The following is a 26,930-nucleotide window of genomic DNA, read 5'->3' as shown; positions in this document are numbered from 1 at the left end:
TCTGCTGCTTCCTCTGGCTCCGTACAGTAAAGCCAACTCACCAGAGGAGTGACAATTCAGATCGTATAGAAGTCTATGAGAAAAATCTTTGAATAAAAGCGTCAGATAAATGACATGTGATGTCGTGTTTTGGGCAGTTTCATCCAGTTTCCTTATTTTTTTTATAATCTCAATTCGGCGGTTTGAGACTCTGTACCGGCTGCAAGTCAGCGCTCAGCACTCACAAGTTCACGCACTGCGCTACACAAACCGGGTAGTTTAGTTAAAAACACACTGAGTCTCCAATGAGGTCACTCTTGAGGAATCTCTCTCACACAAACACACACACACACACACACACACACACACACACACACACACACACACAGGGATGTCAACATTGTGCCTGAGTGAGACAAGCCTTCCTCCACATTCCACTCAGGAAGCGGTGTATGGACGATAACGAGCCAATGGGAAGCAGGCCACTGTGTAGTTGAGTGTGCATTTGTACCTGTGAGCACAACCTCGATAAGCGGCCCGAGCCGCCGAGCTGAGGCTGATGAGCAGCGACCAGGAAGCATGCGATTTGTTTTCTTGCTGCAGCTGAATGTCAATCTAGAAGCGTTATCGCGGCCCCTCAGGCCCCCGGTCGGCATTTTTTTAAATGGATCTCAGAAGAAAAACTCAGACGGGTCAGACGGTGGAGCTGGAGCTTTGATGAATGAATTTTGTTGTGTAGCGGAGCAACAACCGAGAGGACGTCATCTTCCTACCTAGCTAGCCACCTGCTCGTCCCCGGAGAATTCAAACCGGAAATGGCCACAACAAAACAGGATAAATGTAAAAGAGATTTGACGAAGCTCTACAGGTTTGTAAATTTCAAACGTCAACTTGCCGAAGCGACAAAGGCCCATTTACGACACGGGGAATCAGCCAGGAGTCAGGGCAAGTCAGGAGATGGTGGAGACCAAACCAGAGCTAAAACCTGAGCCAGTACCTGACCTCCAACAGGAGGTCCTAAATTGGGGGTGGGTCAGATGTTCTCATTTACCTCTGGGCGGCTGACAGACAATAATGTCCCCCCACTTGTTCTTTGAGTCAGCCCCTTCTTCTTGTGCCTGTCAATCTAACCCTGTAGTTGATTTGTTCTTCTCTTCCCTCCGTCACCTCTCTGCTTCTATTCCTCCATCACCTCTTTACACATTTATCTCTTTCACACTCACAGTTTTTCCCCCGTTTGGAAAAAAGGCAACTCCTCTCTGTCTTAAAACGTCCCCTTTGCTCGTATACATCAGCAAAGTGCGGTGGTGTCGTGCAGAAAGTGTCTATTTAAAGCCTGCCTCACCCGTCACCCCTCACCCATCCGTCACCCCCCCCCCCCACACACACACACACACTTCCCACAATCCCCTCTGCCTCTCGGCCCAACCGGCCGACGCAGAGTTTCCTGGCCTCGTTTCAGGAAATTGCCGCTCCAAAGAAGGAGGAAAAGGAGGAGGAAAAGGAGGAGAAGGAGGATGGAAACTTAGAGACGGCTGCTTTGCCTTGGATACAATAATAAAACACACACAAACACACACTTAGACACACATTCAGAGAGGGAAAGAGGCAGTAGATTCACACACTGCCTGTCTTTGTTGCTAACCTGTCTTGATGTCTCTGTTAGCGGGACAATGTGGGAAAATACGACATTCAAATAAACAACACTTGGTGTTGCCCCATTGTCCTCTTTTTGCTGTCTCTCTTCCCCACTGAGCTTTTCTCACTGGAGTTCTGTGAAGCAATGTTTGGCATCTGGTGCATGAGAAGGTGTCGTAGCGATGTACACAGGTGAGTTACGGCCTAAAAATATTGAGAAACGCTGGCAGTCCATTGGCATTATCCTCAATGTCTCCATTTATTGGTTCTAAACATGGATGAATTACGTGCAGGCATAAAGTGCAACATTATCATGGAAAGGGACACTAAGCATCTCTATGGAGACTCAAAATAACTTTAAAAGACAATTAAAACTACAAAGAGACAGTCACCAAAAAGAAACACAAAAGACTAAATCAGAGCAACTGCAAAGAGAGGCACAACAAGCATGAAGTCTGTGTTGATGCAGGAGAGATGGAGGGCTTCATAGTATACTAGTGGTCATAATGAAAGATTCTTCTAGCTGGTAACAGTAATCAGCAGTGACAAAAAACAGTGACTAACATACTTCCTCTAATCCTGCTCACTCTTCCTTCTTTTTCCGGTAGCTTTGTTTGTCTCCCCCTCTCTCATCCGACTCTTACGTCACATTACTCCCTTCATGTCTTTCATTGGTCATCCCTCTCCCCCTTTCTCCTTCCCCCTCTCTTATTTTCTGGATCCTGTGGTCCACCGCGGTGAAAGAAGAATTGCATTTTTCCCCTCTGGTCCGTTTTGGTGACTCAGTCTTGCCTTTCAATAACAGTTTAACAATTCGAGTTCCCTGCTTCCTTTTGGCAGAAGTGTATTTTTTCTCCTTGTGCCGAATACAGCGATCTGCAATATGTAGAGATCCAAGAGTTTCTTACCACCACGGAGTAAGAATTTGGAGGAGCTGTACCATGAATGTGGCTGATGGCCACTACATTTAGGAAAAGTAGTCGTGTGGCGTAACAGTTGTCTTTTTTTCTGGTGACGCTGGTTACAGGAAGTGTTCTTTCGTGCCGGGAAACCACGAGGCCTCCAGCCGCACGCGTCCAAAACCTCACACACATACAGAACCCAGAGCAGACAACCACAAAAGTGTATCTGACACGCGCTGTAGCCCATAACACAAGTTTGTTAATCACCCCACACCCACACACACGCACACACACACACACACACGCACGCACACACACACACAGTGTAAATATTCCTCAGGTGACGCCCTCCCACAGATACCTCTCCATGCTCCTCCTCTGTCAACACCCGTGTCTCCTTTTTTCCGGCAGCAGGTTGCTATGACAACACAAAACTGCCATGACAACAGCGGTAAGGAGGTTACTCCACCCAACCCTGCTGGTCCTGTGGACTTTGGGTAGTGTTCAGGGTTCTGATCCAAAATGAGACAAAAATCAGCGGACAAAGCAGGTTCATTTTATAGTACAGTTTCCATTTAAAAACACATTTCTATTCATCATGAGTGGGACACTGTCAGGAGGAAAGCCTGGTGACGTCTCCTGCCACATCTGAGGGAGTTCCGTAGTTTGTCAAAAGCCTGACAGGGAAACCCTATCATCGCATGGAATTCCTTCCAAAGCCTCTCGCCGCACACACACACGCGCGCTGAACTGTACAAACACACGCATTCAGAGGGGCCTCACACACACACACTCACGATTGAGGCGGCCCATTGGAACGCCGCAACCCCCGCTTGTCTGAGGACAACCCCACGTGGTGCAGTCCGGACGGGGGCGGCCGAATGTTCCGTGTGTGGTCGGACGTGTGTCGGGTCGGGAAGGAGGGGGGAGATTTCCTCGGCCTGTTGGTCACAGGCACCCGCCCTCGTCCCCCGGCTCACATTGTCCCCAGTCGCAGCATTGTGTGCTGCCTGGTCGCCGACAGGATGTGACGCCCTTGTTTTGGAGTCCTGCATGTGAAAACGATACTCCAGAGAGCCTTCTCCCGTTACTCAAATAGGCCCCAAATGGCTTCTTCCGTGTATTGTCACCACTAAAGAGGATGGGGGGGATAAAAGAGTCGTAGAAAGGACTCCCACAATGGATCCTCTGGTTAATCAGGAGGGGGGAAATGTCAAAACAAGATGGGGGAAATGATCCCGGAGGGCGTGAACCACACCGTCTTTGAGGAAACTGTCATGAATTCCTAAAAGAGAATTTGATGTGATGAGACAGGCCTGAAACCAGTCATCGCACAACAATCTGTGTCCCAGGGGTTCACTCTCAGCGGCTGTGTACGTAGTTTAATGGACCTTTGGTTTTGAGCTTCTTTTATATATATATACATATATATTGATGCACAAAAAGCAAGAGAGGTGTTGTTCAAGAAACCTTTCAACCATCCAACTTTTTATTGTGTAAGGTAGATACAGTAGGGTATAGAAAAAGGTCAGCGACAAAATTGTTGAGTGTTTGAGGATTGATTGAACATTGGCTAATAACTCCAGATAAAGAGACGCAGTGTCCGAGTCTAAAAGGTGAACATGTGATCCAGGATGAAGCTATAGGAGGTCGGTATGTAGCTCATTCTCCCTGGAGAGACACAGGTTATAAACCGGCGTTGGGCGCTGTCGTGATGTGGCAGCTTCAGATGTGGGTTTACCCACACGTGGTCCGGGTCTTTTGTTAGCGGGGTAGCTGGCCTCAGGCCCAGATTGGTCCTGGTTTCTAATTCATTTGTTTACTGGGTGAATCTCGTTTCGCTTATGTTCAAAAGTGCTGCCCACTGTCCCCAGTTGCCCTCCTTGTTCACCGAATGTTCCTCCCCGGTTAACGAGCAAACCTCTGGACTTAATTTGGAAGTTTCCATTGCTGCACAAAGTTTCTTTCATTTGCGTTATTGCAGGGAATAGGACATGAAAAGCATTGCCTTTGTGTTACCATAAGTTAAACCATAAGCGAAGATGTGTCATTTCTGTTACTCCCGATTACGGACGCTCTGTGAACGATTTAAACACACATAAAATCTTTGGACATTGATGATTCAGAGTGTACAAACAAGCAAGATGTTCTTCTTCTGCCACTGCTTGGACCGGACTTGGGTCCATTCACTCTTGGACCTGGGTCACCGGACTGGTTACACAATGTCTCTGATTGGATTGTGTATCCAATCAGCAGAACACAGGATCTCAGACTATGGGACCCTCAAACGCAGTCAGATCCGCGACGGCCTCAGGAAAAGCGAAAATCGCTAATTCCTTCCCCGGCTCCATGGCGCTGGGCATTGTGAGCAGATACGATTCATGTCGGCCGGGGGGCGGGTTGTTTGGGGAGGAAGGTCAGGGAGGGTACTCTCCATCAGCCACGTAGAAACAGTGAGGCTCCTGTTCATGTGTCCTGGTAGAAGACGGATGGTCAGGGGCCTTCACATTTACAGTCTCACACAGGAGCGTAAATCGTGGGAACAACTCGGGGGGAGCAGCTCATTTATTTCGGTGTGCTCAGAGACGTCAGCTAGTAATGTGCTTCTCTTCTGTCATTCATCGGGGTTTAAAGGATTTCACACAAAACATAAGAAGACACAATCATTTATTGGGGAATTTGTGATGAATACAAAGAAATGCAATAGGTTATGATTGTATTTTCTGTCTGGGTCAAGGAGTTCCAAGTAAAAGAAGTATTTGCATCGCTAAACGCAAATTATTGCTGGGAGATTACAGGTAAAATGTGTGTTTTAGCGGATCTTTCTCCTAAAGAGAAAACAACAAACAAGATAACAAAAGTGCAGTTTCGGGTTACTTTTGCTTTTTAACGTGTTAAAGAAGTTTCAGATGAATCTGTGTAAGTCTGCGTAAGGAGGAGAGGAGTTGAACACAATCCACCAGGAAACTGATGTTTGGCTCACACACAGTACCACCTGGAGGCGGAAAGATGGGGAAATCCAACAATGACATCTGTGTGTGTTTGCGAAGGGCTCATGACGTCACGCCACTAAAGCAGCGCTGTTACGCCTGAGTGGCTTTAATTGAGTCCAATCACGGCGGGAGAGCCCCACGCCGACGGGACTCAGTCCGGGACTTTGTGGAAAGTGTTCTGGCAGGCTCAATAGATGCCTGTTTGGTTTGGGGGGGGGGGGGGGGGGGGGACGGAGCCCTGTCCGTCCGTCTAGACGGCTGGTTGGGAAACACATGATCCAGTCAGTGCCTCAAAGCCGATCGGCACGCCAGATCAGCACCAGGGGCAATTTGTCAAGTTGAGTGAGATGCGTTTAGAAAGAGGAAACTTTTATTGCAGCTTTAATAATCAAGGATATCAACTAGAACGGAGTGCAAAACATGTTATTACGGGAAATCAGGTTTTTTTGGGTAATTCAAACTGGCTGGATTTTTCATACCATTTCCAATTACAATCCAAGCACTCCAGTTGAATGGAATTATCTTAACTACTGGTGAGGCAGGGAAAGGTGAGCATGAACGGTTCATTGAAACCATGTAGCAAAGATGTACGGTTATTTAAAATATTTTTGGTTAGATAGTTATTGTGTCTGACTGCCAAAGTTCTTATCTTTAATATTTTATAATTTGTTGCAATATGACTACATATAAAAACAAGCCTTTGTTTATTTTTTTCCAATAATAAAATAAGTTGCCAATCTTAATAATCAATAGTAACATAATATAGAAGCTAACAATGCAGATCTGCATAAAGGGAGAACCAGCTGAACATCACTGTCTCTCCTCCCCCTCTCAAGACTTCGGGACCCTGAATGTAAACCCGGAGGCTACTCGCCATAGTAACGCTTTGTTAACGATTCTTTCTTATGGCGGTGCCACAGTTAAATATCTCTGTCCCACACAACTTGGCTGATGGCTTTACTCTTTACTTTTTACTGATAGATTCCCACAGAAATGCTGCATGCTGCCCCTTTAAATTCCCCACTGAGGATCACACTGCAGTAAAGAAGCACTAAATGAATAATAGAGTTTTTTGTCTGCGCTCTTGATGCCTCCAGGATGTTCTGCAGCTGAAGAGAACTGTAGAAGAGACGCGCTAAGTCCGATCCTGAAGGCGTTCTGACGATTACCCAACTCACAGAGAACCTTGAGGTGGGTAAAAATCTCACCCTTATGGAAAAATAACGTCTCTCAAGACACGATCGAACGCATCGAAGCCAGCCGAGTTCCAGCAGGTCCTGGAGCAGTGACCCTCTCTTGTCTCATAGATCTGGCCCGGCTTTCATTCTCTGAAATTTGTGTTGGGTTTTTGTGCATTTCTGACTTAGTGAAACGTAAACGTCCTTTCCTGACGTGTGTCCGGCCTCTTTTTATGAGAGCGTCAGAGTTTGAAGGGCGGCACAGGTTCAGGCTGACGGATGAGGCAGCGCAGGTTGGTCCAGATAACATGACGTAAAAGACACTTTGTGGGCTTGAGAGGCATGCTAAGAATAGGAGATAACACAAGCAAACCTGATTCATTCATCATGTCCTGGGTTAGCCTACTTCTTTTCCTAAAAGATACGGTACAAATGTTAACGTTTCTGCACCAGAGTTGTCTTTATCACAACCTTTTTGTGGAACAAACCTTTCAGAATGAAATGATTCATAATGTTGGACCAAAAACCTTCGCCAGAAAACATGCGGTCAAGCGATTGTCGTAGAGGGATGCATGGTTTAAGGCTTTACTTTTCACAACCGGAGGTTAAGACCTGATGGAGATGGATGGCGGGGAGAAGAAATGGCATTAAAGTGGGCGGGACTGTGACGCTTTCATAGTTAACATAACATAGTTTTCATTGCTACAGGTTTGCCCAGCTAAACTATCATGACAGACAATAAAGTACAAACGAGCATCCCTGAAATCTCCTCCTACATCCACTTGTACGGTGCACATTGGAGGTCAAAGGTCAAGGATCCATTTAAGTGGCTTCAGGTCTTTGTTTTTCTCATTTTCCCTTCGGAAGGGAAAGACACAGTGTGCAATAACAACATTCCCATGAAGACATTCTTTCAACAAGTATCGACCGGCACACCAAAAAACACAAGCAGCAGTCGGACCCAGACGGGAAAGTCACGAGTTGTATAATTATGAAACCTCAATCTCTTCCACAGACGTTAATTTGGACCCCCGCACTTCATGCCAAGAGGGCGAGCCGATCTTCAGGGATCTGCAAGCTAATTACAGCTCCCAGAGTGAGAAAGTTAATCAACGTCTCCTCATCTGTGAAGCATTGTTTCCATTTTTAAACTCCATGAGGTCAAAGTTCAGAGTCCCTGTCTTGGCCGCTGTTACACGCCGGGTCTCTACATCAAACAAAGGTTTGGAAAATCAATCAATTTCGGTAGCATTTAGCTTCTTTGGTGGTTAATGTTTCTGCTCAGCTTGACAACTTACTGCACTCGGTTGGAAAATTATGCGCCAGAAGTGTTTGCAATGTGTGTAGGAGCTGCAAGAAACATGATTCATCAAGTCTGAAAGGACCCTAAACTGCAGACGCATTCCCCATAGGCCTCACGGTGAAGGATGGACTTAAGGGTGCGACTAAGTGAGCGGTTGGGCCGCAGCGTGTTCGCCTGTTTGGTGCAGGGAGGAGGATGATCTTTGACAGATCTCTGAACATCACACCCTCCTGACCACCCAGGCCTGCAGGACACACACACCCTCTGGGTTTGGAGTGATACTCATGGATCTGTTGATGGATTAATGACTCATGTGTGTTACTGAGGCAAAAAGACTGTGTGTCTTGTCTGCGTTCTTGCATATTTCTTGTTGCTGTTTTTGCCGTTTGCGTATCAAATCGCACGTGTTGACCACTGTTGCCAGGAAACAACCGTGGTGGCCATTCTCTGGTGAAGCTTGGTGGGTGCTGCAACCCCCCCACACCCCCCCACTACCTCACCTACCTCACTAGAAAATAAAAAACAATACCAGAATGCTGCTATAGTCAGAACTTTATTCTAGTGGGAGTTTGGATGCGTTCCGACTGTTACCGGCCACATCCTCCATGTTTGTATTCTTATATTTAACAAAATGTCGCCCGATTGCATCACAAAGAAAAAAACGGTGCAAACTTTACGAAATGGTTTGTTTTTCTAAAATGAAGTTTGCACGTGGCTGAAAGAGACATGAAACTGTAGATTTTGTTTAATTCTGAAAGTTTATTTTGAAAGGCCACTGTATGCATGTAACAAGCAGAAAACACAGACGCTTATTTAATAAAAGACCCAATATGTCACCTGCAAAAAAAACGGCATGTTCTGTGTAAACAGTTTATTTTGAAAATACTTCACGTGCGAGCACAGGCCTAACACACCGTGAAGGAGCATCTAGAGTGGAAGAGACGACAAGCGGCGGATTCAAAGACAACATGTCGGCCTCTTCCATCTCCAGAACCGGCCTGGAGCCTCAAAGAGGGGAAAAAGAAGAAGCGTGTGTAAAAAAAGAAGCAGCGGCCCTTTCTTATGACCATACAAGGCCGCCTCGCATTCCTGCCTCCGACATTAACGGGCTCTTAAACTCCGTCCGCGGCGCTCGCCAAAACTCATGGGAGGAATTCTCATCCAGCTACAGCACAGAAGGCCTTTATTTATCTGTTCTTAGCATGGGGAGGGAGTATTGGCAGGACCGTGAGAGGTGGAAGGAGGGATCAGTGTGTGTAAAAGGCTAATGGGAACAAGTAAGGGTGGAGCGAATCAAGGTCAAAGAGACGCGTGGGGGTGTAAGCCTGGAATGAGAAGTTTCCTCCTGGACGCCTGCTGTCTGATTCAGAGGAAACGTGGTGCATGTGGAGATGTGGCAGCGTATCCATAGAAACAGTTACATCGTTTGGATCTGTTTTTTAACACATAACGAGGGAGGGAGTTTGCAATACAAAAAGTTGTAATGGTATTTTACAACTTTACAATTTTACAAAACTTGCTCCAGCAAGCATCTTCACATTTCCCATATTTGAAATCTTTCCCAAATGTCCCGTTTGAATAACGTTTGCTTTTAATCGACAAGTTCCACGTTGTTCTTGGCTCACACTCACGTGTCAGTGTTTTTTTTCTTCTTCTAATGATGTCGAAAAAGTCTCGATTTCACAAATGCGGGTCAGTAGGTTAATCCGTGTTTGTTCAGAGAGAGAGACATCGCTATGTCAGCTCAACTCTCACACACACACACACACACACACCTCGTCGGTATCAGAGAGCTGTTCCATGTCATGAGTTCAGAGTCTCTGTGGAGGATTTTTCCACTGATCAGTTCTGCCCCGCCTGGCACAGCAGTGGAATCCCCTCATTAAAGCCAGATGTTATCCATAAAAAAAGACCAATCCAACAGGAGTTCATCCTGACACACACACACACACACACACACACACATACACAAGCATTTATTTGTGCTACTGGCATGCAAGGAAGCACCCACGGTATGTTTGATGACACACTCTCACCATGCGAGCACTCACAGTGCCGATCACGCTTACTACATGCTTACCTCTTTAACAACACGTGTGTTGATGTCTCGTTGATGCTCCTGTCGCACCTGTTGCTCCCAACGTACCCCACAGACTGAGACCCTGGAGTCACGTTTCCGATGTTCACTGAGGGAATAAATCAAGAGAGAAGTTGAGTCATTCTCTCATAGACTTCTATGGGACCAGAGGAGTCGCCCCCTGGTGGCCAGTCAAGACATTGCAAGTTTCAGGTCTTCTTCAATACAGCTTGATGTTCATTTGGTAGATTATGGTTCAAGGAAGAGTCAAACAGACCATAAAGCAGAGGATGCTTTAGGGCGGGGCTACATCATGATTAACAGCTGCGTTACGTCCCTCGACTCAACTCACTTTGAGCTGAAATTCGTGCTGAGGGTAAAAGACAGAATGCGTAAACGAGTCACGCACATGAAGCAGTGATGCGTTCAGGGACCGATACTTTACCCCCTTTGTCTGCAGAAGGATGTCATCAAACATTCATCAAAAAGTGTGTTGTTTAGCATTCATAAAATGGTTGGCTAGACAAAAGGAAAACAAACATGGTGGAATTTGTACTGTTGGGGAAAAAATACAGATATTGGTCTTCAATTAAAACTTTAAATCCTTCATTTAGCTTCATATCCTCTAATCAGGACATAGCAGATTACCACCGTCATCATGTGACCGCTTCATACTTTAACCTTGAGTGCAGCACTAATTACCTCGCTGAGAATTCAGGCTGCGGATTTTTTTCTTTTTCTTTCCAGCTTACGGCATTGAAAAGAGTGTTGGACAATGGCAGGAAAAGGGAAACCTAAACAGGGATGTTTGGCCGTAGCCACGGCGATAGCTGTGAGGACGGACACAGTAGAGAAATTATTATTACCCCATTTAACCTTTTTACAGCATCACACTGTACATAGATTGTTGATTTTAAGTTAGGGTTGCTGAGGGTACATCTTTCTGTTTAGAAAGCAGTGAGTACTAAATGACTGATGATAATGTGTGTCTAATGCAGTCGTACATGTCCAGTCAGCTGTGTCAACATTCCCTTCATCTAAATTGTTTCCACGGCAACTCCCTCACTCCAGGATCACATACACCCTTGTTTACAACATGCTAAGGTCACGTGGGACTTAAGTTCATGTCTAGGGGACTCTGAAGTAGTAAAGCCACGGTTTGATTAAAGCGAGGAAAAGATAAGAAGATGTGTGAATTCACATTTCAGATGACTAAACACTGTTTGTAGCACCACCAGCACGTTTAACTGAAACAAATGTTGCCATCTGTAGGGCTGGTCTTAATATCATGCAACGCAAATAGTAACCATGGAGATCCAAAGTCAATATGGAGCAGGTTGAAGTCAATAAAACACTGTTGAGCCCAGTGAGGATCAGTTATTGTCAACATGAAGCTCTCTGTAAATACGCCAAGATGAGAGTCCGCCATTACTTCCGTGTCAAGGTCCACTGATGGAACTCAGAGACAAACAACTGTGACACTGGAGGAGCTGCAAATGCTTTTTGCAACGACCAGAACGTCATCAAACCAGATCGCAGAAGGGATGAAGAATGGAGAGCGACGAACAAAAACTAAAAAGAAGAACAGCCACCGCCATGTTGTGTGAATGAATAATCTAAATTGTCGGACCCCCCCTAAACAGACACCGATGGTTTGGCTCGAGCCGTTGACGATCCGGTAAGGCCCATAGAGACATCCTATTGGTCATAATATTTAGACTTTTTTTGACAAAATATTTGGACAAGAAGAGAATCCTGAAATCCTGTGAATGCTTGAGATCAAAATGAAAGCAGTTTGATAACGGGTGGAGTCGAAAGGGGGGTAGAAAGGTAGAACGTCTGGTTTGGAATTGTGGCTGGTTTAATATCTTTTCCAAGATGGTCTTTGAGATGTTCGCTACCAAGAGTCCTCATCTAAAACACCTAAAAACTGGATTCTCTGTCGGCAAGAAAAACCGCAGCGCTGAAGGTCTCACTGGACACGATCGCTCCTGTTCCCTGCAACGCCAGGCCTTCTACATGAAGGTCATTGCATAGCCGAAGGAATGGCTCAGATTCCGATTGGGTTTAACCTGGATGATGAGCGAGCTACTAGACATGCATCGGAGGGTATGAATACCTCGTCTCATCCAAGATTTTGATCAAAAATAACAAATTTCTGAGGAGTCTGAGGCAGAAACCATCAGTCACCTCTTCCTTAACTTCTCTGTCCTGGTCTGATATCAAAGTGATGATACCTTTGCATGCCTGAACGTCTCTCTCGTCTTTCTAGTGCAGGTATGCAATCCCGAAGCTCCAACTCTGTTCTTTTGGTTCCTCCGAGTAGCTGACGCATAGTTTTACATTACGTTTAATGACTGGTTTGGGTTTTTTTGCACACTGAGGCAGGAGATGAAGAATGTGAGCGGAGATGATCTGCACTTATCTCCGATGGTTGCGTCCATCAACGGGGAGGTGTCGCTGCTCTTTGCAGGATAGATGATGTCATCTTGCAGCTTTTACAGTCACAACCGGTTCAAACTGTATTTAAAACTACACACAAAGGGCCATCACGCACAAAATATTAAAAAACAAACAACAAAATTGGGTTGCCGATGCAAATTTCACTTGTTAAACTGCAGAACAATGCAAATTCAAGCCTGAAACAAATCACATGTAAATTCACACAGGCGCTCGGGTGACCTCGCCCTTCTCTGCAGGGGCTCATACTATTTTAGAGTATTTTAGTCCCTTGCAGGTGACACCAATTAAATTGGAGAAAGCAAAGGGGAATGTTGGGGGGGTACACGCGTTCCTGCAGCCGGCGGTTTGGTCACATCAGGTCGGCGGAGGGGAAACAGCAGCTCGGCTTCGGGCCCGCTGCCATGTGAGACAATGGGGCTGCTCAGGGATGGAGCTTCCTTGAATTGTGCACGGTTTCCACGCTGTGGACGAAAACACGAGCCCCTCGGAGGTGGTTTTTCCATCAAGGCCGGGCCGCTGAACAGTTCCCACCACAGTGGGACAGATGATAAAAGGTGCAAACTATGAGATCCACAGCGTAAAGCGATTAGGAGTCATTTACTACTATGACTTTATCAGACTTCTTTTTTTGCTGGCCGTTAGGCTGTCTCAACCCTGCGTTCTCTCGGAGACAAAATATCCGTTGTGAAAAATGGCAGTGAAGTAGGAGTCATATTTTTCCTTCACCCTACGAGCCACACCTTCAACGGCTGCAGAGGAGACCACTAGGCCGGTGGGGGCAGGGGGCGCGGCAACAGGTGCAAGCAAGCGACCTTGAGTAGGGAGAAGTGTGGGAGGACCACAGCTGGTAAAGTTACATTACATATGTATCAATTTACCAAAAATAATCATTTAAGTGCATAGTGTTTATTGGCTGGAACAAAGGGTCATGAAGCAGTTTCCAGTGTTTCAGGTCCACAAGGCACCATTCTTTTATTACAAGCGTACAGTTTAAATTCATCAGGACACATTTGGCTGATCCAAGAGGTTGAAACATTTTCTAACTCAAGGTTTTCCCTTTCTAAATACAGAATGTTAATACTTCTAATTAATACAATATTAGACCCACTTCGTGGAGCTAATGGAGATCCAAACACGAGCAGTCAAAGGCCACGAAGCGGAATAATAACTGCATCGGATACTTACAAGATTAGAGAAAAGCTCAAGTCACAATAATCCACATCTCCAACTGTACATTGTTTAGCCACAGTCCCACTCACGCTATTCCAAATATCTGTCATACACCTGCCTGTCCAACACCTGATTACAGGGCTGCCGTTTGTAGAGCGGTAGTTTGTACAGGACATCTCATGAACTGGTAACGGACGGAGTACACTAGATGTTTATTACGTTGTTTTTCCCTCAACACACTCCTACACACACCTGTGCAACAACTCTGAAAGTATTATGAGCGTCGAGGCAATTTACTCAAAATCTCTCAATGAAATACTCTCTGAAGGAAAATGACTAAATGTTTGTCACTACTATCAATATAATGATTTGGATAATTATATTATTTCACTTGGGTGTGGAATACAGAACCCCAGAGCTTTGCTGGTATTGCTGCATAGAGACTCAGTAGTTTGTTTCAGGAAGTAAAAAGGCGGCACATTAGAAGAGTAAAAAAAACAAAAAAACAAAACATAAAATGAACATCATCAGTAAGAAAACAGTGAAGAAGCAAACCGTTAATGTGGCGTTGAAAGAAGAGGACAAAAGGCAGATGAGGCACGAAAGTACAACTTTTGGACTCCAGAGGAGATGGATCGATTCTTTGATCGGATTCAGTCATGGACACAAAGAGAGGAGCCCCCCCCTACGTTTAAACGTTTCTGTATTAGACGCGTCAGGCACTTTGATGTCCACGCCCCCAGGACCAATCCCTCCCCTCGCCCAGGGTGTTTAGGGGGTCTTCCCGTTGGTTTCTCAAGTGGCGGCGGGTAAAGTCGGCCTGTGTCCCTCTCACGCCGCGACCTTCTTCTTGCACTCCACGGAGCAGAACAGGAAGCCCTGCGCCGCCATGAAGCGCTGCCCCACCAGGCACTTGGAGCAGCCGGAGCACTTGAAGCACTGCGGCTCGGCGTGCCAGTGGTGCTCGCCGTAGGAAACCCTCTGGGCCTCAGGCTCCACCGGGTTCTGGCAGGCGGCGCATTTCTGGGAATGACGGGAGGGACACGGCAGCGTCAAGGGAAACTGCTTCGACATTTACACTTTTTATTTTGTCACAAGTTCCCAATAAGTCCCAATAAGAAATTGGAGTGTTGATAGGAAAACACGTTTTCCTTCAAAGCCAAACAAATGATTTTGGAAAATGAATCTTTGATCTAAAGAGAATGTTTGACTGGAAAACTATTAAATTCTCCATTGCAAAAGCTTTGGTGATACTAGTGGAATTTAGGACCGCTCGACCCAACACACACACACACACACACACACACACACACACACACACACACACACACACACACACACACACACAGATAAATAAGAGGGGAACAGCGGCAGCTCACCACGGCGTAGCTCTTCATGTAGCACGGCTGGCAGACGGGCTTGTCGCTCTCCATCACGTACGTCTCTCCGGCGAGGATGCAGTCACACTCGAAGCAGCAGAAGTGCTTCAGGTGCCAGTTCTGGCCCTCGGCCTGAGTGTACTCATTACTGAAGATCAGCTGTGGAGAGACCCCAATTGTAGAGTGATTGTGATGATGATGATGATGATGATGATAACAACTAGCTAATTAGTTATAGATGAGATGTTCTGTTTTGCAGTTGCTGCTTCATAAAGATACAGAGTACCTATCGGACACCACTACATTCAAAACAAAGTGCTTGATTTGACGCGCAGTCCTGGAGTCAGATTTTCTCTCAGGGGCCATTGGACACACGAAAGGAAGGCTAGCAGCACTCCCCTAAATGAGCAGCTCATAATCGATTTCATTCAAACATAACTCATTGCAACCTGCGCTAACGTTAGCCGTTATTTAGCCGAGCACTTAGTTAGTTCCTACTGATCGGGGGACAGAACAGGGTGTCAAAACACAGACGGGTACTACTTAGCACACGAGGGACGCGATGTACCACGTCTCCTGTGCAGCGTGCTAGCCGGTACTCGATCCGGCAATCTGCTCCGTATCAGAGGGCAATTTCTTCCACAACACCGGTGTCGGAACGACTCCGCCCTCACCTCGTCGCAGCCCCCGCAGCGCGGCTTCTCGCTGTCTCCGTAATGGCGTCCACAGAAGAGCTTTCCCTTCTTCCAGAAGTAGATCATGTCCACCAGCAGCTCCTGGCAGGTGCAGCACACGAAGCAGGCCGGGTGCCACATCTTGTCGTAGCCGGCCCGCTCGGCGTAGACGGCCGGCTCGCCCAGACGCATCGGCAGCTGGCAGTGATGGCACGACTTTGGGAGAAGAGAAGAAGAGGAGCTTGAATTCATCAGGGATTTTGTCAAACTGCAAAAAGTCCAAAATGAGTTGTAAAAGTGTAAATAGTTTAAAGTGCTGTCAAATACTGATAATCACCAAGTGGTACTCCCCCCAAAAAGGATGCAGGTTAAAATGTGTGGCTATTTACATAAAATACTGTGTTAGTACAGTCAAATCTCCTTATGTCCTTGAATAATAAGAATGATTATGTACTTCCACTCGGTGGACACAAAGGACAATATCCTTCCATTCCAGGACAGGGTAGAGAGGGCCGACAAACAGGATGCTAAAAGCAAACATTTGAACTTTTGCCTTGGATTCACACTCATGGGCCGAATTCCACTTTATAAAAACTGATGCTATTAAATCAACATGGTGGAGTTACAGAAATGCAGCAGTAAGCAAATACAAAGTTGTTAAGTTGTTGTGGGCAATCAAGACGGCGGCTAAAGCCAAGAGAGAGAATGTGAGAACAACTCTGCACATGAGACAATGTGAAGACAATGTGACTCATGACCCGTTTCGAGTTAGAATGGAATCAACGAAGGCCGGGTCACAGCCGGTCATATGGCTCCACCTAGTGTCCAGTTTAATAAGGCATTGCAGGAACTCTAGGATCTACAGTACTTAACGGTCACCAAGTTGTACAACACAAACATCTGAGAAGGCCCTACTCTTCAACGTACTTTTTAAAGTCAGAAGATTAAGAACAATTTGAAGTGAAAGGTCAGAAACACAATCTGTGACGAGGCGCTACAGATATAAACGGCTTCATTTCAAGGGTTCAGCTTTAATGTGTTAGAACATGCATGTAGCACTGTATGGTTATCAGCTCTTGTAAACACCCAATGTGACTTAGAGCCATAATCATAAAATATTTTAAAGCATTTCATAAGAATTCATAAAACATTATACTCACTATTTTTTTGAAAGGAGCATAATCATAATTCCCAAAATTATAATTACATTACAGGTCATTTAGCTGACGCTTTTATCCAAAGCGACTTACATTACATTTTTAACCCATGGCATTTTTACATTTTTGCCTGGGGAGCAATTAGGGGTTAGGTGTCTTGCTCAGGGACACTTCGACATGGGACATGGGGCAGCAGAGACTTGAACCACCAACCTTGCGGTTCCCAGCGCCCCCTCTCTACACCTGCGCCACGTGAGTAGAAGTTACCATGAGCAATCAATTTGCCTTACAGTTTAATGTTTATGCCATAGTCTGTATCCAGTATCCAATATATCCCTGTTGTTAATGAAATAATAACTTCAACCAGCTACTCTTATATGGCTGCCGATAATGTGTAGTTGTACAGGAGAGAGACTGCTTACAAAGGTCCGTTGTGGTAGTCCAGCTTGCTGAGCTCCAGGGACGCCCATGGCTCCAGCAGTGGCAGTCGTACCCATGGCTCCTCCAGTGGGAGCGGCGCCAGTGCCTCCTCCAGTGGCAGCGGTACCCACGGCTCCTCCAGTGGCACCCGGGACTCCTCCTGAGAAGGGTCCAGCTCCAAAGGCAGCAACACCGGCGCCTGCAGCCCCCGGGCCGGAACCGGCGCCTGCGGCCCCCGGGCCGGAACCGGCGCCTGCGGCCCCCGGGCCGGAACCGGCGCCTGCAGCCCCCGGGCCGGAACCGGCGCCTGCTCTAGCTACAGCGACCCCGGCACCCGGTTCGTAGCCTGCTCCTCCGGCCCCGACGCCAGCTCCTCCCTGCCCTCCAGCCTGAGCCAGTGCCATCTCCTCGGGCAGCATGACGTCTGCGACTCCAAGGGCCTCGTCCTTGTACTTGCGGACAAACTGCTGCATCTGCTTGACCTCGGCAGGGCTTAGCTCGTGGCACTTGGATGGGTCCTGGTCGTGCTCAGGCAGCTGGCGGGCCATCTGCTGCCGGCGGTAAGCGGCTCCCTCCGTACCGGCCACCGGGCGCTTCTCGACGGGGAGTAGCTCGATGTAACGCACCGCCTGGAGGTCAAAAAGAAAAAACGTTTGCGATGGAATAAAGTAAAATCGCATGAAGGACGCGGACAAGACAAAACAAGGGTCCTACAGATACAGAGCTAGACTAAAGAAACAGGACCTTCTGGTCGTAACTCAAAGCAGGGGATCGGTAAAATGAGGAAAGCTTAAAATTCATTATTATTTCAAAAATGTTCCCGTTGAAAAATCTTAAATCCTGTCTCAGGACCGCTGAGTTCGATCTATATATCTATAGGATACTTTAAAACGCTTTAATTCTAGTTAATTCTACTACTTTGAACTCTTACCAGATACTTATTGGCTACCGGTGGCGCCCACTCATAGGTGACACTCTTCATAGGTACGTCTTTGGTGACTGGCACCAAATTGGCCGACGTGGCACCGACAGCTACCGGCACTTTGTTAGCCTTGACAGGCGCGATGCCGGGTGGCACCTGATGACCCTGAGGATGAGCCTGAGGGTGACCCTGAGGGTGACCCCCAGGGAGAGCCTGAGCCCAAGGCTGAGTGCCGCCGGGTGCCGAGCCCACGGCCGCTGCAGTGGGCGCAGCCGACCCCGCGGCGCCCGCCGGAAGCCCCTCGGCGGAGGAGGCACTCGCCGGCACCGCGTAGGCGGTGCTGGAGCTGGGCAGAGTGATGGTCACCATGGTGCCGTTGTAGCTGGGGATGCCGTCCGTCTTCAGCTTGGCGATGAGGCCGGTGTACTTGGTGTCCTCGAACAGCTTGCCCACCTTCTTGTTCTCCTCCGAGTTCATCTGCACGTTGTGCTCCGTGAGGCCACATTTGCAGTTTCGGCAGATCTTTCTGGAAAGAGAGACACATTTACGTCGCTGCTCATTTACTTTAGTTACCCAGAAGGTCTCCGGTCTGGACACTGGAAGTCAAAGGGGGGCGGTTTGCCAACGTTGAACCCATTTCTGTGACAACCTGAGAAGCGGTACAAACCTCCAGAAGTGAAGCTCAAAGCCCTCGCACTTGTCCTTGCATTTCAAACAGGCCGCTCCGGCTCCAAACTCGTGCCCAAGGGTCATCTGCAATAAAGAGGACACAGGGGAGGTGACGTAGTCTTAAAAGCGAACTAAAGTCACTCCGATTGGAGTGAACGGTAACTTCTCCATTCAGAGAAATCTTTTTGGGAGACTTTTCGCATCAACTCCCAAAATTGCAACGAGCAATTTTTGTCTTCTGTCTTTTTAAACATCTGCATCGTTCAGTTTCAAACAACGCTGACGTCCACAGTCAGCGGCGGTTCATGACCTTATATGGTTACGCTGCTGCAAAGCCTGCTGGAGCCCCTTCGGTCAGAGAGAGGTATTTTGACCCAAACAGATACTGGAGACAGACCAACATTCAGTTTACTCTCCTGAGAGAGTGGAAAAAAACAATAGACTTACTATAATTTAAGTCAATAAAGGTTTAACTGAATTGACCAAAATAACCCCAGTTCCTCCGGAGTTCTACGGAGACACTTTATTATGAGATCATTTCTGTCTGTGACTTGGCACCATGACTCATGCTGCAGGGTGAACCAGCTCCGACACAAATTACAGATGAGTGGCGTTTACGTCTGGAAAGACCACCTGCTGAGGATTGACTTCGCTAACAAAAGTAGCATTTTAGTGCGCTATTTAGGTTGGACTTCTTTCCATTAGAAACTAGAGCTCTGGTTCACCAGGAACAACTTGGATGATGATGATGATGATGATGATGATGATGATGATGATGATAATAATTTCCCAGCCTGGCTACCAATTACCTCTACCTCCTTTTTTGCAGGGGGGGGGGGGGTGTAGTCATAATGAGTTTAATAGAGCATGACATCACCCAAACACACCGGGGGGAATAAATTGTCCAATTTGTCTGCACCTTTACTGTGAACATAATTGCGTAGGCGTTCTAAAACATCGATATTGTAAAAAGCAGAAGGCTTTCTGGCACAATAACCACGCCGAACTTCGCAACAGCACGTATAGTTTGCTTAACAATCACCAGCACGTGAAATAGCTCGTGAGTTCGGTCGCCACGCGCACCGACGCTTCGATTAACCGAAATTCAAACGGAGTGCCGCGTCGAGCTCTTATCAGACGGAAACGCAAGCGGAAGTAGGAAAAACAAAACGCCAAAAGGGGAGTTGTGTAGACCTGTCCAACTGTCACGTGATGCTCATACCGATCGCATGAATCGATGAAGAGTTATTGATATTGACTCAGAAAAACACTAAAAGCCGAAAAACAAAAGCCGGAAGGTCAGTCGGCGGCGAACGCAACTTCTCTCGTCACCTGTCCGGTGCTTCTGCACACCTTGTCAAGGCGTTCCCCGGTCAGTCGGAGGGGGTGGAGGGGGGGGGGTGGGAGGCTTACCTTCTTTACTTCCTTCTCTATCTCCATTTTTCTTTTGGTCCGTCAGCGCGAACTTTACTCGGTTTAAGACGAAGCGAACAGCCGCGACTGGGAAAAACGGTCAAAAGGGAAAAAAACAAATGACAGAAAAAGGACCGAAGAAGCACAAAGTTACAACAGCTCGGCCCACTCTGTTTCTTCTCCTCCGACGTCCCGCTGAGCACTTCCGTCAAGCTACAAAGATCAGACAACACCGTTCCGGTCAAAGCTTTTATGACATGTAAATGTATGCGGGACAAAAATCTGTATAAGATGTACAGAAAGATCATTTTGAATACATAATAGTATTTTATATAATAATGAGTTAAATGTAATTTTCATTTGGGGGGAGATGAGCACCTATGTACTACGTTTAAAACATCCAGTCTTAGGCAAAATGTAAAGTAAATGTAAGTCGCTTTGGATAAAATCGTCAGCTAAATTACATGTAATGTATCAAGTTGAAATGTCACCTTTTCAAGTTCATCGTAACTAACAAATTTGCTGGGAAATATAAACGTTTACATTTTAAATTTACGGTTTCACGGTGACTGAACCTATTTTATCCACAGAAAAATAACTAGCAGAAAATATTGATATCAGGTTCAAATGAATAAATACAATGTCACTAACACAAAATATTTTTTTCTGTCTTTTACTTTGAAAGTACAAATATCTAATTTCCGAAAATGCCTTCACGTCCTCTCTGGAGCTTGATGCTTCCCTCGCTGTGGTCCCGTTCATCCTTCATTGATCTTAAAGGATCTTAACTTCCGCTATGACTGAACTTCATGCAGACCAATAGGAGAAGAGAAGGAGGGCTAGAGAGCTCAGGATGACCAATAAGAGAGCAGAAGGGGCGTGTTCTTGTCACACAAAGGATGAGGTGCTGGTTGACCTTTTTGACGCATTCTACCAATATCTTTTTTTTGTATCCTTGTCATGATTTTTTTTTTTTTTTTATGAAAGCCATATTGTAGGGAAAAAAGACGTGTCTTTGTTTTTAAAGACAGGCACTAAACACACTGAAATTGCAACATCAAACCGCAGATATTTTGTGGTTTTTAATGAAATTCCGTTGCCGTTGCCTCGGTTACTGGAAACAATGTGGTTAGTAACTTCCCCTGTGAACTGCCGCTGGCCTTCTCTACAGGAAGCAGCACCGTCACACCCTGATGCTGTTCTTTTCCTCACCAGCAACACTTTTGTAGGTTTTAATTAAACGTTTCAGCTGTCTAAAATCTCTACACGGATGTTGTCATCTCTTCTTCATAATCCAAAATGAATAAACACACGTTCACCGAGGGAATAAATCCATGCTCCATGTTTAAATCAACAGCTTGCACCACTTGCACTACTTGCACTACATATTCTGATTCTGATTCTGATTAGCCAACAAATTACAGTGAAGTGAGAACTTTTTAGACACATAAAATCAGTGGATCAGTTCCAGTTTATCTGTCCTGACCCTCCCACCTAACAAATAGTTCTTGTCTACATGTTTCACCAAAAAAGGATTGCATAATAATAAGGAAGTTAAATATTCTCAAAATGCTGCTTCATTGTGACGAAAACAGACCTCAGACACGTCTTTGCTGTCCACCCTTCACAGTTGATTACTTCGCCGAGGCCTGAACCCGCCAGGCAGGAGTCAAGGACACCTGGGTGGGACACATGTCTTCTGTACCGTAAGTCTCTGAGAATCAGAACCCCCCCGCAGGTGTTTTCCACACCTGCCTCACGCTTCTGTCTCTTTACTTTTCCTCTGCAGTGTCCTTATCAGCCGGGTTGCATAACACAGACCTGCAGATTCCGGGACGTGCACGTATAAGCAAGTGCCAGCGTATTGATAGGTGGTGTCGGGGGTCTTTTACGTAACTCAGGTGTGTGCTGAATATCTTATCATAAGGTCGATATGAGGAGGGAATTAAATTCTACAAGCATTCCTTCGCTTTGGATAAAAGCATCAGCTAAATGACATGTGAGGAGATGTAATGTAACTCTAAAATGTTATCTGATGTTTGTCGCTCAATGCTTCGATGTAACTCGTTTGGAAGTGGAGGGCACATTTTTAGGCCACGCAACAGATTTTGAAAAAATACCGTGGAAATGCAGCAGATGTGGATTTGTGTCCGGGGGACACCTCCTGTTGTCTCGTGTCTGTCTTTCCTGCTAACAGCTGGAGTTTACAGCCCAGGCATCCCAACAGCTGGTTTGAATCCAGCTGCTTGCTGATTGAGGTCCCGCCCCCCCCAAAAAAAGAGGAAGCTTAAACAGCCGGTGGAGGCCGGCGGCTTCATCTTCAGCAGTGACACTCCATCTTGAGCTGTACACGGAATTCAGACCATTTTTTGTAGATATCCTCACAACATCTGCAGGAAGAGAGTAAAGCTGTGAAAGTCTGACAGCACAAATAACAACCATATTTATTCTGGAGGGAAAATCTATAAAACTGTTCAAATCAAATATTGTCCTTTTTGTCTCGTGAAGCCCGAGCTCCCTCGGTGGAAAACTGTATATCAAATACACACATTGGAAACGTCGACATACTTTGAATACGCTGATACAAATGAACCAATAAATGGTCCCATTGGGTTGAATTTATCACATCCCAAGACTTTGTATTTCCATTCCTCAATTAGTTTTGTATGGTACCAGCAGATACCTTCAAAATGTGGAATATGGAAGAGCATAGCTATATTTTCATCTGGAAGTCTTTTTACTTTGAAATGTAAAAAAATGAAAAAAGGTATTCATTCATTCTTTCTTCAAACAAACAAAACAACTTTTTGTATTTATTTGTATTTCAATTGATCAGTGTATAAGTATAAAGTATAAGATTGAAGTATAAGATTCCCTCGGGTAATACAGAGTTAATATAAATGAAATAGATCTGAACCTTCTTTGTTTCCTCATAACTTGGTTGTGATTTATAAGCTGCAAACTTGTATAAGTAAAGTAAAGGTAATTTTTTTTCATGAAATCTTCTGGCTTATAATTAAATGAGGTTTTATGTTTTTTATCAAAATTCATAAGCCAAAGACTTTTTTAGGGTTTTCTAGTGAATTTCCTAACATTTTACAAAGCAGAAGGAGAAAACGGTTCATCAGGACCGAATCATGAACTCAGCGGGTTCCACAGAGAGATGAACCGGGCCCATGGGTACACTGAGCACAGTACATTCTGCTTATCTCCAGGCCGCCGTGGGAAAGGGACCAGCCGTTGAAACACACCAACCGTCGCCGTTGAGCAAGGCTGTGGGTTTGTTGCACGTGACCCGGTTTCGTTGAGGCCATAAAAGGCTGCGCTCGGGCCACACCAGGTTCACACCCGTAAGGATGAGGGGACTGATCGCACTCGCTGTGCTGTTCGTGGCCGTTGTCGCCAAGGAGACGTTCGAGGGGTGAGTGGTCCTGATACAGATGTGCGCGTGTGAAGGAAATGTGACAGAGTAGTGAATCACATGAGCGTCTATTTGACCTCGGCCCTACTGGTCCATGTTGATGGGTCCTTGGTCAAGACAACTAACTATGTTGGATGGTCCTGATGGGCAGGTGGCCCCTCACATGGTAGCCCCCGTCCTCAAGGGTGGATGATGACGATCATCACCAATACTTTTTTTTTTCTGAGGAAGTTGCAAAGATTACATCTTTAGATCATCGGAGGAGCGTCGGTCTTACTTCACCCCGTGTGTGCTAACTCCTCTCTTGGCCCGGGCGCTTGAGTTGAGTTAAATGTTCCCTTTTTTTCAGTCACCAGGTGCTTCGCATCACTGCGAAGGATGAAGCTCAGCTGGCCCTCATCAAGGACATGGAGGAGATGGTCCACCTCCAGGTCACTTATTACCCACTAACATTAACTCCAAATATGTTCTACAATGAAAAGGAGATTTTTGTTTTTGACTTTTGTTTCTTGGGCCTGAATGTGTTCAGCTGGACTTCTGGAGGGGGGTGACTGATGTGGCGACTCCCGTGGATGTGAGGGTTCCCTTCCACAGCCTGCAGTCCGTCAAAAGGCACCTGGAGAGTCTGGAGCTCGAGTACCTCGTCATGATCCAAGACCTTCAGGTACAAAAGCTACAAACAGAACTACGTATTCTTGGGTTTCGGGGGTTCAGGATTTTGATGGAGATTCGGGGCCCAAAGCTATGAATAAATGTTTGGATGGCTTAAATAAATCAAATGTTGTTATCCCGCAGGTGATGCTCGATGAGGAGAAGCTGGAGATGGAGTCCGCTGCTCGCGTCGCTGAGCCCAGAAACACAGAAAGCTTTGACTTCTCCAGGTACCACACCATCAGCGAGGTCAGTGCTCGCTGGGAGGGAAAAGGATTTGTGCATAGAAAAAATGACTTTATGAAACTGAGACCTATTTTTAATCCAGATGGGGAAATATTCCTGCAACTAAAACAATTCACCAAAACGTCACTCTTTGTGGTCATTTTCTATCCATTTGTAATTGTTTGTGTTCACTTGTTGTAATTTTATCTTTCCATGGTCGTTGTGAGTCTCTTTGTGATCTTTTTGCAGTTGTTTTGCATCTCTTGGTTTATGTCGAGACTCTTTACAATAGTTTTGTCTCCATTTGTGGTCATTTTGGTCTCATTGCAGCCTTTTAGTGTTTCTTCGTTGTCAGTAAACTCTCCATGCTCATAGCAAAAGCTTGAGTGGAGCTCTCCAACTAGATTCTTATGTTGCATCCCGTTCCAGACGTTCCAACCCTGACCCTTCTGTTCTGTCGTTGGTTCAGATCTACAGCTTCCAGGACATGCTAGTGGCGGAGAATCCCAACCTGGTCAGCAAGATCGTGATCGGTCAGAGCTACCAGGGCCGTCCTCTGAATGTGCTCAAGGTAAATAAAACACACTCAAGTCATTAAGCAAAGGTAAGTAATCAAATTATAAAGGAATGAGCACAAATAGAACACACCATGGTTCTCTTTAAAGGCTTGTGGATTATTCGAGAGCTTTCTTGACAATATGGAGCCATTTGTTCATGAGGTGTTGAATACTAACACTACTACCTTCCTGTAGTTCAGCACCGGTGGAACGAACCGCCCCGCCATCTGGATCGACACTGGGATCCATTCCAGGGAGTGGGTCACGCAGGCCAGCGGCACGTGGTTCGCCAAAAAGGTGCTTTGACAATCCTCCTTTTGGTTGGAGATTTAGTTTCACACCGCTGACCGGCACCTTTCTGTGAGTAGATCGCGAGCGACTACGGACGCGATAGCGCCCTCACCGCCATCCTCGACAAGATGGACATCTTTGTGGAGATTGTGACCAACCCCGATGGCTTCTACTTCACTCACAACTCAGTGAGTATTTCATCGCCGGTTTTTACTGACTGATTTCCTGCCACATGCGATATAAGATCGACAATATTGATTGATGGTACTTTTTAAAAGGCCTCTCATTCACTGATGATTGGTGATTCCAGAACCGCATGTGGCGCAAGACGAGGAAGCCCAACCCCGGCTCCAGCTGTGTGGGAGTTGACCCCAACAGGAACTGGGATGCTGGTTTTGGAGGTAAAGCCTTCGTTTTGCTAATAAAATGCACCAAGTCACCGAATGTCGTCGTCAAAACGTATTTCTGAACCTCCAAACCTAACGTGGAAAGCAATTATCAATCAAGGTTTCAAATATGACAAACGCATTTCTCACACCATTGGCTTTGCGAGTGTCTCAGGAAGTGTTCGGAGGGTAATTCTCTCTGACTGTAGGCGCTGGAGCCAGCGGGAACCCCTGCTCAGAGACCTACCGGGGAGAAAAGGCTCACTCCGAGCCCGAGGTCAAGTCCATCGTGGACTTTGTGAAGTCCCACGGTAACTTCAAGGCCTTCGTCTCCATCCACTCCTACTCTCAGATGCTCCTGTACCCCTACGGATACACCACGACTCCGGTCAAGGACCAGGCCGAGCTGGTAAAATAAAATCCCACTCTTTGTCTTCGAAGACTTTTTCACCCAGAACATTTATTGTAGTTGTGGTTTTGCCGTTATGTCAGAAATGTAAGAACATGCAGCAGCACTGTGTGATAATAGAGGTTCATGTGTGATTTGCTTCCCGCAGCACAATCTGGCTAACAAGGCCATCACCGACCTGGCATCTCTGTACGGTACTCGCTACAGATACGGCAGCATCATCAACACCATCTGTAAGTCGGAAGGATTTCACTCATTTCCTGCAATAGTCCAAAATAAATGTAAAAAAGTCCCCATCTCTAGAAAGAAATAGCCTAAACAGCCCCCGTTTCCCTTTACAGATCAAGCCAGCGGGGGCACCATTGACTGGACCTACAACCAGGGCATCAAGTACTCCTACACCTTCGAGCTGAGGGACACCGGCCGCTACGGCTTCATCCTGCCGGCCAATCAGATCATCCCCACCGCCCAGGAGACTTGGCTGGCTCTGATGGCCATCATGGACCACACCTTCAAGAACCCATACTAATCTGTGTGTGTGTGTGTGTGCGCATTGGAAGGGCCCGTGGAGAAGACATAGTAACATCATCGTCACGACTCTTTAACGGATGAATAAAAAAGCCCACCTGAAAACTTTTTATCTTGGGTGCAGT

The 26,930-nt window shown here is 46.3% G+C and overlaps 2 protein-coding genes and 1 long non-coding RNA gene across 6 annotated transcripts; 2 read left to right on the top strand and 1 right to left on the bottom strand.

The window, feature by feature from the left end:
- Nucleotides 1-498: 498 nt before the first annotated feature.
- On the top strand, nucleotides 499-9,093 carry LOC120808985 (uncharacterized). Its single transcript, XR_005710058.2, has 3 exons — nucleotides 499-847; nucleotides 6,610-6,703; nucleotides 7,706-9,093. It is a non-coding gene; the product is annotated as an uncharacterized LOC120808985 (long non-coding RNA).
- A 4,377-nt stretch (nucleotides 9,094-13,470) lies between these two features.
- tes (testis derived transcript (3 LIM domains)) lies at nucleotides 13,471-21,106 on the bottom strand. Of its 3 annotated transcripts, none has more exons than XM_078082400.1 (8): nucleotides 20,338-21,106; nucleotides 18,923-19,008; nucleotides 18,265-18,781; nucleotides 17,614-17,962; nucleotides 17,336-17,559; nucleotides 15,757-15,972; nucleotides 15,083-15,241; nucleotides 13,471-14,726 (listed from the first exon to the last, which is right to left on the bottom strand). In XM_078082400.1, the coding sequence occupies exons 1-8, from the start codon at nucleotides 20,362-20,364 to the stop codon at nucleotides 14,535-14,537; spliced, it is 1,770 nt and encodes a 589-aa protein (XP_077938526.1). In that variant the 5' UTR covers nucleotides 20,365-21,106; the 3' UTR covers nucleotides 13,471-14,534. The 3 variants fall into 3 exon arrangements, with proteins under 3 accessions (XP_077938526.1, XP_077938527.1, XP_040018342.2); XM_078082401.1 differs by having other exon boundaries at nucleotides 17,641-17,962; XM_040162408.2 differs by having other exon boundaries at nucleotides 17,336-17,962.
- Nucleotides 21,107-21,863: 757 nt separating this feature from the next.
- cpa5 (carboxypeptidase A5) lies at nucleotides 21,864-26,910 on the top strand. Of its 2 annotated transcripts, XM_040162413.2 has the most exons (13): nucleotides 21,917-22,043; nucleotides 22,127-22,238; nucleotides 23,553-23,758; nucleotides 24,108-24,189; nucleotides 24,288-24,422; nucleotides 24,554-24,658; nucleotides 25,104-25,205; nucleotides 25,387-25,488; nucleotides 25,560-25,670; nucleotides 25,793-25,883; nucleotides 26,078-26,277; nucleotides 26,426-26,510; nucleotides 26,619-26,910. In XM_040162413.2, the coding sequence occupies exons 3-13, from the start codon at nucleotides 23,694-23,696 to the stop codon at nucleotides 26,804-26,806; spliced, it is 1,266 nt and encodes a 421-aa protein (XP_040018347.1). In that variant the 5' UTR covers nucleotides 21,917-22,043; nucleotides 22,127-22,238; nucleotides 23,553-23,693; the 3' UTR covers nucleotides 26,807-26,910. The 2 variants fall into 2 exon arrangements, with proteins under 2 accessions (XP_040018346.1, XP_040018347.1); XM_040162412.2 differs by lacking the exon at nucleotides 22,127-22,238 and having other exon boundaries at nucleotides 21,864-22,043.
- The last annotated feature ends 20 nt before the right edge of the window (nucleotides 26,911-26,930 follow it).

Source organism: Gasterosteus aculeatus, chromosome X (genome assembly GCF_964276395.1).
Source record: "Gasterosteus aculeatus chromosome X, fGasAcu3.hap1.1, whole genome shotgun sequence".
Lineage (NCBI taxonomy): Eukaryota > Metazoa > Chordata > Actinopteri > Perciformes > Gasterosteidae > Gasterosteus > Gasterosteus aculeatus.
This window is presented reverse-complemented; position numbering and strand designations above follow the sequence as displayed.

What these genes read in the sequence shown, in the direction of transcription:
- tes (XM_040162408.2), bottom strand. Translation starts at nt 20,364, where the DNA reads ATGGAGATAGAGAAGGAAGTAAAGAAG. An exon ending in TAGAGAAGGAAGTAAAGAAG is followed by an intron (nt 19,009 to 20,337) that starts GTAAGCCTCCCA and finishes TCTTTATTGCAG; the next exon opens with ATGACCCTTGGGCACGAGTT. An exon ending in CGGTAGCCAATAAGTATCTG is followed by an intron (nt 17,963 to 18,264) that starts GTAAGAGTTCAA and finishes TTTGACCTCCAG; the next exon opens with GCGGTGCGTTACATCGAGCT.
- cpa5 (XM_040162412.2), top strand. Translation starts at nt 23,694, where the DNA reads ATGAGGGGACTGATCGCACTCGCTGTGCTGTTCGTGGCCGTTGTCGCC. An exon ending in TCTACTTCACTCACAACTCA is followed by an intron (nt 25,671 to 25,792) that starts GTGAGTATTTCA and finishes TGGTGATTCCAG; the next exon opens with AACCGCATGTGGCGCAAGAC. An exon ending in CTGGGATGCTGGTTTTGGAG is followed by an intron (nt 25,884 to 26,077) that starts GTAAAGCCTTCG and finishes CTCTGACTGTAG; the next exon opens with GCGCTGGAGCCAGCGGGAAC.